This window comes from Typopeltis vanoorti, chromosome 13 (genome assembly GCF_054136105.1).
Source record: "Typopeltis vanoorti isolate ZY-2024b chromosome 13, IOZ_Tvanoo_1.0, whole genome shotgun sequence".
Classification (NCBI taxonomy): Eukaryota; Metazoa; Arthropoda; class Arachnida; order Uropygi; family Thelyphonidae; genus Typopeltis; species Typopeltis vanoorti.
The window spans coordinates 1046185-1058187 of NC_143561.1; the positions used below are offsets into that span (position 1 = coordinate 1046185).

The 12003-nt window shown below is 37.8% G+C and overlaps 1 protein-coding gene across 1 annotated transcript in view; it reads right to left on the reverse strand.

Moving 5' to 3' along the window:
* Positions 1–12003, reverse strand: part of LOC150099881 (alpha-2-macroglobulin-like) — a 136193-nt gene that overhangs the window by 16722 nt on the left and 107468 nt on the right. Inside the window, exons 11-16 of the mRNA XM_090403164.1 lie at positions 11292–11531; positions 8491–8542; positions 8257–8349; positions 6365–6541; positions 5954–6192; positions 2477–2714 (exon numbers count right to left, since the gene is read on the reverse strand). Coding sequence (XP_090259290.1) covers positions 2477–2714; positions 5954–6192; positions 6365–6541; positions 8257–8349; positions 8491–8542; positions 11292–11531 — 1039 coding nt within the window. The remainder of the gene's footprint in view (positions 1–2476; positions 2715–5953; positions 6193–6364; positions 6542–8256; positions 8350–8490; positions 8543–11291; positions 11532–12003) is intronic.

Below are 12003 nucleotides of genomic sequence, written 5' to 3' on the forward strand. Positions count from 1 at the left end.
GAATATCTAACTTAACATTTCAGATCCATTTTAGTCCTACTCTTTTATATTCTTCGGAATCTTGGAACACATTCCGATATTGAGACGATCCATTTAAGTGTTTCTAAATGCCTCCCACGCACTACAGACATCTTTCCCATCCGGCAACCGACAGCAATGGACAGAACCTTGCATATACTCAAGCGAATTTAAATTCCTGCTTCGTAGTACAGCATGAAATCTCCTGATTGGAATATTCATACACTTAGCCACTTCACAAGTCAGCACAACAGAGAGAAAAAGATCCCGGTCCCTAATCGGAGGCCGATCAGTCCCATCTTTAAATGAAACTGCTCTGATGCTGTAATCAGATGGAATTCTCTAGGTTTCTTTTGTCACATGCTGCTTGAAGAAGTATTCTCGCAAAGCTCAATGAATTCAGTCTCTTCCTCTTAAGAGTTTATTTTTTCATTGCTGTTCAAAGTCTTCCATGATGATCACTTGGCCCATCGTGTTTATTTGTTGATGCATTTTGTTGTCGCTACAGCTTATCCACTAGATATGAAACAATACTTGACTATCTGCTTTAATTTGTTGGTCACCACCTCACACCTAGTCAGATAGCTTCAAAATCACTGTCATCACGTGGAAATTGTCTTAAAATTACATAAATTCACGTTTTCTCTATCTTCCTCCTGAAGACAATTACGCATATGTTCACGGCTAAGAGTTAAAAACTGGTCTTCATTTATTTCATTTCTCAATTATTACTATCTCATTATTTTTTTTCTTCTTCCTATCATTTTCTTAACACGTTTTGAAGTGGTCCTTTGCCTTTCCCTCTGCTAATTACATTTCTCTTCTATTACTTTAAGATATGTCCCATCGAAAAGTGAGTAATTATATTACTCACTTTTCGATCGGTCAGTGGCTGATCTTTTCTTCAACTGATGTCCAGTAGGACATCCCTTGAATAGGAGTTCAGATGAAGAAGAGAAGTCCTCGAGCCTTAAGGAATGGATGGTATCTTAGGATGCGTAGCGTCCTCTATTTAGAGAAGTTCACGACAAGGTAATGCAGGCAGGCACGTCACTCCACTGCCGCACTCCTCCAACGACAAGTTCTTATGCCTGTAAATTTCTGTCTGTTCAAGGGACCTGCCTACCTGATTTGTGGAACAAAAAAATCCCAGTTTCTGGTGGGGGGGAGGACTATTATTCTCCGAATAAGATCCGCTCATTAACCCCCTAGTTGAAAAACGTGATAAAGGTTCCTGATGTCATAGACGGGATTCTAATCCAAGTCTTTCTAAGAAAAGGGCTCGTCGGCCTTAACTGAGTCAGAGGGCTCTGACAAAAGCCGATATTGCATGTCATCTGTGCAAGCGTCGGTGTTTGAGGACTGTATTACGAAAATATATTTTAATAACACTAATCAATGCAACTTTTCCTCAATATAACGCCTTTTAATGCAAATAACTGATGGCGTCCGCTTCTTATCCAGTACTGCCTCAACTGTGTTGTAAAATATGGAAAGTGAATCCATATTTTTCTGACCGCCTCGACAACGAGCGGAATGAATAAGTTTACATGCAGGTCAAGGACCGGAGTGAAATTGGCTTGACAATTCATTGACCTCATCATCATGTTGTTGACAATTTCCGAGTAACATTTTCTAAAGTTCTCATCAGCTGGTGATATGGAAGCAGTTAATATTGTATTTGTATCGGTGACACTTCGCCAGCAGTAGTTTTAAAATGTGATTGATTTTAAAATGTATTTTTTTAGGCAAATTCTTCTATCAACCATGAAATACGTCCCTTCTATGGACTTTTGCTTTCTTTTCTTTAATCCCACGCAATTCACATCAACGCGCTGGTCTTCTTTCGTGCAATCTTTATAAACAGCGTATTGGCCTTATTCACATCGATTATATAAATATTTTAATACTTTTTAACAGCTTGGTTCAATACTTTCGGAACGTCTCTTTTTATATATGTGAGAAATGTGAGTATTTTCAATGTGAGTAACTTACTCCCACTGAAAGTCAGTGCAGATTCAAATGTTGATTACTTTGTTTGGTACTTTGCTTTGATTCGTATCCGTGGATCGTATTGTTTGGTGTCACCAAACTAAAATCGAAATGAAAGCTAACCCCGAACGTTGTGTTCGCTTTCTTTTCAAGAAAACGAACACAACGCTTTCTTGAAAACATGTTTGTGAGTCGATTTTTTTTTCATAAAGATTTTAGTTTCTCTTGTAATCGATGGAGTTTTTTCCACTTCTACAATTATCACATTCATGTTTGCTTTTCATATTTGAAGGGTGTCAAAAATAGAACGTAAAAAAAGTAGACAAAATAGACAAAAGTGTACAACCTTATCGCGAGGAATATTCGTATTCCACTGATGTGAAGAGATATGCATGAAACACGATGGAGTTACGCCCCTTGCTCCTGATCCCTCAAGAACACAAATCCTTTTCTCTCGTAAGCTTACCTGTTTTATTGGCAAGCTCCCACATTTTATTCAAGTACATCGTTGAGGAGGAATGCCCCGCCAGGGCAGCTGCGTAGGCATACAAGGACAGCGCATAAGGAGAATCATCCTCCGCTCTTTCGATACAAGACAGAGCCGCAGTGGTGATCGCTTCATTTAGGAATCCAGACTCGAGTAGTGCAATCAGAATATAGGCTGTGAGCGGACTATTTGAAACCTTTGCAAGCTTTATTCCACCCTACAAAATAGATAAGAACAGTTAATGAACAAGACGAAGAAACTCTCTGGCAATACGCAGGGAAACCAATGGAACTCTCTGCTTTAATCAGAAACCAATATACATGTGAAGTATGAAAAAGATGGCAGTTAGGTCATTGTCATTTCTCGTTCAGTCGAGTAGAGAATGAATCTTGCACTCCGGCTTGCCATTAAATTAGGGACAGGTACCTACTAACGTGCTGGATCCCTCTAGCCCTGAAAACGGCGGCCACACGAGTAAGCAAGAGTCCAAAAGCTTGCGAAAATGTTTCGCAGGTATGGCGACCCATGCATCCTCCAGACCTATCACACAATTCATTCACGTTCGGCGGTGATTGGACACGGACACGATTGCTCTGCTCGACGGCATCGCAAAGATTTTCAACTGCTCATCTTACTGCCTGGACCAGTAAGATGAGCAGTTGTCTTGCTGGTAGACGACATCTCCATTGGGATAAACATAAATGGGTGTAAATGGCTGGCCATGAGCTCCACGTACTGGGATGCATTGGGTACAGGTAGAAAAGGTCCCAAAGACCTGCAATGGAAGACATCCCAGGACATCAGTGAGCCACTACCAGCTTCTACAGTTCCGACTTGACATGCTGGATCCAGGAGTCCATTGGGTTGTCGCCATAGCCTCAGCCTCCCATCTACGCTCACATATTACCTCAAATCACTGGTTTGGGATAATATGTGAGCTAATTTGATATTAGATAATCTCTGGTCCCTATCGGTCCGTACGATGCGAGTCAGACGCGGAGCCCACGATCATTCAACTCTGGTTGCCATTTGCAGTTTGTCCGGGCGCTTTTCTTTTCTTTTTTTTTTTTTTTTTTTTTCGGCAGGAAATTTCATGTTCCCCGAACGGTCTTGAAAATTCAAGTTCGCTGACAATTTCTGAGATTCAGTGTCCCGTATCTGGCACGTACGACATGGCCTGTGTTAAATGCGTATAAATCCCGCACCTTTCCCATTACGCTTCTCACAAAAAATGCTTGGGTAAGCTAACTCTGGCAGCTTTATGAATACACGTAAATGCGGCAGTTGCAGTACAGAATTTGCATAGCGTCTCCTATCCCTAATTCAATGGCACTTCGTTGTAGCATCGCTCATTATTGGAAATGAGAAATGCTAATGGAAGAAAATGATGATGGAACATCTACTATGTAAAATATACATTGTGGGCATTTACATTTACTTCCGCATAAAGTTAGCCAAGCTACTGTTTAAAAATTGTTGCCGAGATGGCTTACTCATCCAACAACTAAAATAAGAGTTATGAAGCAAATGATCGAGACAGAATAGGTTGAAAGGCAGTCTTTACTACAAGCAAGCTATCGAGTTAAATCCGAAAGAAATCTTTATATAGATACAAGGGATTCAAAACCTACAGCAAATTCTTGCTGTGGATTTGAAATTAAGACAGAAGAAATCTGTCGATGTTCTGTAATCAGATACGAGGGTGATATTAAAGATTCACAGATGAAGAAAAATTTACAAGCTTTGGCAGTTTAGAAAATTGACTGGAGGACTCATGAGCATACAATCCTCACCGTCGTAGTTTGCCTTAGTTTTCAATACATAAAATACATGAGGATGGCCAAGGCTACCGTACAGTCGTATTATATTAGTGCTGTTTGATGAGCCTCTGTACCTTAGTCTGTATAGACGAAACCCTTTGGCCGGAAATACCTGGGTTCGATTCCCGTCAATGACGTTCTTCTTTCGACTAAAGGTGAGTAGCCGGTCTCAAATGGAGGTTGGGTTTTTATTCACCCGGAAACTGAATTTTCCTCCTCCAGAACAGGCAAACTGGCCTCCTTAACACACACACACACACACGGTCATACGTGCACTCATAAATACTTAATCCGCCATGAGTGGGTTAAACTCGCCCCAGTAGGGACGGGGAGAAAGGAAGGAAACTCCCTACGAATAAATAAATACATAATTGGTGTTTGATAAACATTTCACTGACAGCTGTCTAGAATTGGTTGGTTTTCATCAGAGATAGACGGAACCTAAAAAATTGCAAGAATCCTCCTTCAATACCAAAAGCAATCGAATGTCAGATAATTTTATTTTGCATGAGGGAACTCTCCGGAGGTGCCTAAGATTATGTGGTCAGTGGATTACGTCTGGGAGCTGAAGCTCTTCTTCTGGCTGGTTTGCCACTTTTGTTTGAAGAAAAACCAGAATTTCAGATGAGGCAAAGCTTTAAATCCTTTCAACTGATAAGCGCTTAGAACGATTATACACATCAAAGATGGGATTCAAATACAGACTTTCCAACCAAATCTCATTGTGGACACTAACCTAGGAATAAGAATAAGATGGAATAAGATGAAATGAAGTCACTTGCGACACGTTTGATCGCATTGCAGAATTTTCTCGACAACAAAAATTTTTGTTCAGCTCGAGACAATCACTTCCTAATGAAATACCCATTTTTTCGATGACCAAATCGAGTGGATGTGAATCCTCTTTCGTAGGTTTTCGGAAAAATTATTTTTTTCCAATTGCAACTGAAAACTCAGTTCCAAACATAACCGAAATAATTTAAAGTTAATTAAGTTCTGGAACGGTATTCTTGGAACAATCATGATCTTCTACCTGAAGTACTTGTTGAAATGAAATATCAACACCTGCTTCGAATGTCTAAAACAGCTTCAGGTTTGTAATCTTAATTCTTTGCTTTGCAATTGTTCTAAAACATTGAAATACGAATCGATGTCCGAAATTGTTTTCTGTTCCTCATTATACTCTACTTTTAAATGGAGGAGTATCATAAGAACAGGTTCAACAACCCGTTCTTAAGATACTCCTTCATTTTTAGAAATTTTCTCGTCTTTCAAAAACTTAAGGCAACACTGCATATGATGCGTATTTCGCCTTGAGCAGATTGTCATCATAAAAATAATAATAATAATAAAAGACTGTGATCGTTTGACCAAACTTCTGGTGAATTTCCATCAACAACACCTTGCTTATAGCGAGATGTTGTTGATGGAAGTTGCTTTACTAATCGCTGAAGTCGCTTTGCTGATCGTCTGCATCAATCCTTTTATTAATGTGATACTTTTAAAATTAGCTTCAAATTTTAATCCATATTTCTTTTTCTTTTATTCATACTGGATTTTCAGTGTCGAGTTATCTTTACTTCACGTACAGAAAATTGTGGGAAAACGTTACTAATAATTTTTTTTAATTACTCACCCTTAGATCAAGGTGATCAAATTTCCCCACCATAGGGAAGCAGCCATCTTCCTGTTGATGTTTTACCACCCACTCGATGGAACGAGAGAGATCAGCCTCGTTTATTGGAATGAACCTCTTGGCCTTTGAAAACGATTTCATAACGAAAGCCGTCAGCCAGAGGCTTCCTTCTTCATCACTCTTTCCAAAGGCGCTGTAGGAGCCATCATTGCGACGATAAAATAGCTGTAGTTGGTATCCTGCAATGGGCAAGTTGTATTACGTCAAGCAAATTATTAAAAACATTAATTTAAAAGCCAAGAGCGCCTCTTGTACCGTAATCTGATAATTACTGAGGGAATAATTTATTTTCTAAAACGCGGCAAAATAAAGCAGCAATGTGATCAAGATGACATTTAAAATGTTGTTTACCATAGTTCAGATATAAAAGAACCTTGGATTCAATGTCTTCTGTGAGATTTCCTGTAGACTGGAGGTAGTCCAACACTAAGATATTTGATAGGAACCGAATCATGTTGGTCTCTCCGGATCCCCCGGGATATCTCACCAAACGATCCACGTCTTGGAGAGTGAGTCCCATTAAATCCCCTGTTGAAAAAACAAAACCATGAAAATTTGATAGGATACCCGAATGATTGTGTAAAAGAGAGCAAGAAAGAAAGAGAGAGAGAGAGAGAGAGAGAGAGAGATTTAAAACAACTCTTCTTTTAAAAAGAAATTACGAGAGAGATGTCCGTCAATAAAATAAATACGTCGACAGGTAGTTTGGAGTCTACTTTATTCTCACGCACGTGTTCTGATCATCATCTTCATTCCTTTCAGTACCTTTTCTGTGCAACCATTGGAGTAAAGCTCTTCAGTAGTTTTCGGAACCATTTTGTCACCTGTGCTTCAATCTCTGAATAATTTTTAAAATGAGATGCCTTCGGTTTAATAAATAATCATGACACACTAACTGTTCGTGTATAGCTTTGCTTTTCATGCCGCAAAAGCGATTTCTGATTGTCGGCACGAACACTTTCGTTGGATTCACTTTCTCATGGACTTCGCACAGATTTAGAAATTTATTGCCGTTTTTATTCGTATCTCCCGGTGAATGACTTTCGCAGCCAAAAGATATTAGGATGGACTTTCCAGAAGAATATTTTGTCTTCAAACGCTTGACCTCGGTGTAGTAGTTCTAGCAGTGTTCTACAAATAGAATGTTCAAATGTTTTTCTGAAAATCTCAAGAGCTTTACACCAATGTCTTGACAAACCAGTTGGGAACGAGAATATTTTGTGAACGATTGCACAAACTAGAGACTGAAATATTTATTTATTTAATCGGCACATCTCTTCTGAGTGGGAAGCTCTAAAGAATGAAGACTTTTTTTCAAATTCTTCTCTAATAGAAACACTTAAGATTTAAAATAATCTCTCCCTAAACGTTAAAAAGATTCAAATTCCTGAAGCTTCTATATGAAAGCAACAAACTCATTTTACTGGCGATGCTGCTGGTTGATTGCTTCAAATGCATTTCAGCATATCTGGTTGGGGGAGGTGGTTAGCGTTTTCTCTCCCCATTTAAAAAACTGTGCACTTCAATCTAACTGCGAGAATTTGCAAATGTCTTCAGGCAGACGAAAGCTTTTATCTCCCGGTATGAGACGATTTCTCCAATTATTGCAGACCCCATGAAAGGTTCGAAGATGTTCCATATTTGGTCTCAAGGGGGGGTTTTGGATTATCTTGTCCTTACCTTAATCATAATATGAATCTATGAGGTTTCTTGTCTTTAATGGGTGGCATTCACATACAAATAGCAGAGCTTGCGCATTTGAATCTTTTGTTTTTGCAATCTTCAGTTCGAAAGCTTGCTCTTCTACTGAAGGATGCTTCCGATGATCCAAATCATCGTGATTTTGACGGCGCAACGGCAATGCACTCTTTGAGTACAACGATAAAAGATTGTTCTTATGTTTTTGTTTGTTTGCTACATACCAAAGCGCTTCCATACATATTTATTTGTTGGGGCGTGGAGTTTCAGTAAATTTCATATGAAATGTCATTTGTGTCATGATAAAGTCTTAGTCCTGCATCATTTTGGTAAAGAAATTGCTAATGTTTAATTCGCAGCCACGGATGTCTCTTTAGTCAACACTTAAGTAATGCAGCATCCTGTCGTCTGGTCCAGTTTAATTCGTTATGGAGAGTAAAAGCGATTGCTGGTCTCGTTTTAAATTGGAAATTACTTCAGTTCCTAGGGAAGTTAGCGGTAAAAGAGGGATTTGTAAGATACGCAAGGTTACAAAATGTTCTTACCAGATAAAGAAATTAGAGCCCTTGAGGAATCCTCCACGACGTTTTCTGGTACATCAAGATCTTGCTGGGAGGTGAACACCCCTCCTTCCTGGTCTGAAAATGCAAAAATATCATTTTGATCTTAAGCCTGCGCAGCCACTTCTACAGAGTTTTGAGAAAAATGTTCCTGATCTTCTAAATGTACTTTGAATTATAAACTATTTGAATGTAAACCCTGAAGAGCAAACTACCCACCTTTCATGCAGAAGAAATTGTAGATAACCCTTTCTACAGGAAGTCCCTCTGCCTGGAAACAAAACAAACTTATGTCAGAAATATACTTCTTCCTTCATCGATCATGCATGAAACAGATTCAAGGCAAATATGCAAGAAAACACGAACTAACAGAACTTGCACTGCAGTCGCAAATGAAATTTCGGTCGATCCGCCTTTCATATTGTTTATGAGAACATTATTATTAGCATTAATAGTAGTAGTTTTTGTATATAAAGAAATTGCTATTTGCAGAATCTTTCTATATTTATGTGTAATATTTACAGAAAGTTCATGCATGATGTGCTAAGGAATTCACGTTTGTTACATGGAGAAATTCCATAATATAAGTATACCACATGAAATTAATTCGCAGTTTTTTCTGTGCTTGAGTAATTTAAAGGACTGATTGTGGAATTAAATTTAGTGTACTGAAGTGGCAGTGTTAGAATTTAGAAATATGGAATTTATAAGACGAAAGAGAAAATCTACTTATCCTGAATTATAATCAGTAGCATGGCTCTCATCTTGCAGCTTTTTAAGGCAATTTTAGATGTCACGTACTCAGTGGATGATTTCAGAGGAGATTGCATCGTTACAATACTCTCTTAAATTTCACCTCTGCAAAGATTTTTTCTTCTATAAATGAATGATGATGACAGAGATATATTTATTGAAAGTGATGAAGATGACTTAGGGTTTTCCCATCTTCTATTTAAACAAAAAACAGCAGTTGCAAAACTAAGTATACAAACGTGCACATCACAATGCTTTAGAAAGAAAACATAAAAGAGAGTTTCAGTAGTTTTGTAGTTTGTTGTACTCACCGAAGATGAGGATAAAGCAAACCTTTCTCCCTTGGCACACATTTTGAAAAAGGCTGCTGAATATATTAAGTCAATGCATAAGAAAAATTCAGTTGATCAGCAAGTTATGGAAGATCTTATCCGACAAAATAACTCTTAGAGGAACAGATAGGTGTATTAGAAAAAACAAAACATTTACGGGTACATTTGTTGCAGATTTCGGACAAAAAGAAAAGAAAACCATTTCATTGTCTGATGAATCTGACCCAGAAAGTCCAAGTATAGGAGTAACTAAATGTTACAGAATAAAAAGAAGAAACTCAAGCCTTGGAAAGACATCTGCATAAATACAAAGTGATATCATTATTATAACCGGACTGCAAGTTACGTTTTCACTTTTGTTTTTAGCATGTTCACAATATAACGATGTAGTCCACGTTTGTTGATGGTGGGTTGATAGAAAAGAGGAGGTTATTTGCATTTAGTTAGTCCACGAATAACTAAAGAGTACATAAACTGTAGTTTAATTCCAGTTGTTAATATAATGATTGAGAATAAAATTGTTTTTTTAATTAGATTTTTTTAATTATTTTTTTCAGTCCTCCACCAGGAACGATGTCTTTTCGAGAGACAAACATCACTCTTTCTAAGAATTATCTAAAGCTTCTTCTATAGTGAAATAAATAAAATGATACTTAGAAAAAGCGTTCTAAGCCAGGTTTGACTTTATTAGAAAACAAGAAAAAAAAAGATTCCATAAAGCATAATCAAATCATTCATTCATGAAGATAAAAATTAAGACACAATGATTAAGATGATCATACTGACATATTACGATTATGATGAAAATGATTAAGACAAATTATCTTCTTTACCATCATTTTCTCGCATATATTTGGGAAGTATGCTATCAATATTTTCTCCAATAATAAATCTACTTTCCCTTTATTTCAGTTACTAACATATATTTTATAGTGTTTAGTTTCAAATTTGTATAGTTAATGGAACAATAAGAAATCTGCTGAAATGAATTTATTGCATGAGAGCAATCCAGTTAGCCTCTCAGAAATCACTCCATTCATTCCTTCTGTTTTTCAATAAAAAACACTTTCCGTCAATCTCCGTATATGGCGGTTTTATGCAAACCATAAAATTTTCACTAACCACGGCGTTTAACTCAACTCGTAGAAATTATTTTAGTGTTACTAGTCTTCAGTTTGACACGTGACATTTTAAAAAGTACTTCAAGCGTTATGTAAGTCAATCAGCAAACTTGTCCTTAGGGGCATCTCTCTTTAGTGACATGTCAGCCATGGCGTATGAGCTTCAGACTTTTTCAAAGTGACCATAATAAAAGTGAAAGTTGCACCTCGAATAGAAAAGAATATGGAAATTTTTAGAGACTCGGCAAGCAATTCATGAGACATTCTTGCATAACAAATTGTGAGAGATAAATATTAAACCAAGAAAAGAGCTCTCATTGATCAGGTGATTTATGCATTGTGCTCGACATCCGGAGGAAAACAAGGCGAAATTTTAGAGGCATAAACAACTGGTAACCAGCTTCTCCACGCCCATTCTCATCACCTGACTGCTCAACTAATTTTAATGCGACCCACTGCACATCCTTCAGAACCCGTCAGACACTGGATGAGAAATGCCTTAATTTTGTTAAGTGGAGTCGCTGATGGTTCAGATCTAAGTGATCGGTAGATTTCTAAGATCTGAACCTCACAACTTACCGTAAGACTCTTTACCAAACTAGCACATAACGAAGAAGGATATTCGCTTCTTAATCGGGAGTAAGAAGGTCTACGACATAAAAATGTCTCACATGGTAGAGCGATTTTAATTCATTTCAAAGCAATACAGTTTAATTAAATAAAGTTAGGAATGAAACTCTGTTGTAATGAAAAATGAAAACATCATGAAAAGGAATTTGAAATGAAAAATCAGAGCATCACAGGACGTTCTTACCTCTACTAGCAACTGCCTTGTCACTGCATCCCTTGCTATACTGCTGGCTATGGATTCATTTCCACACACGTCTTCGTCGTTGACGGAATGTGCGAATACAGTCACGTTGATATTTCCAATCGCTTTGGGTTCGATCATAAACTTGTGGACGACGCTCTTCCCTGCAGGCACACAAAGCGTTCTTGAAGGTGAGCCATCGACCAAAGTGAAGTTGGTACTGGACTGTAGGGTCACTTTTATCTAAGAGAAAATTAAAAGGTCAGTGATATACGGGGATCGCCTGAAATATTGTGGGTAATAATCATGAACGTTCAACATGATAAAGTAACAGTTTCCAATTCCATGTCGCATCTAAGCGAGCCTGTAGATTGAATCATCATTTGAGGAATGAGAGGCCACATTCTCAATACGCGTTAATGAAAATGTATGTGAAGGAATTGCTTACTTGACACCGACAAACGTTCCCCAAAAGAGGTGGAGAAAGACCCATTCTATAGCTCGAGATGGCGACGCTTCGCTACTGATAATGTTGCTTCTGCAGTATCATGATTTAATCAAACTAACAAAATTACCAATACCAACGAGCAGAAGTAAAAATGGAGAACTGGGATAATACTGAAAGCAAGAGAATACATTTTAAAATGGATGTTTGCTTTAACAACAGAGAACAGTTTTCAGAACTTTTCAATGGGCATATGCAGCGAGGTAATAG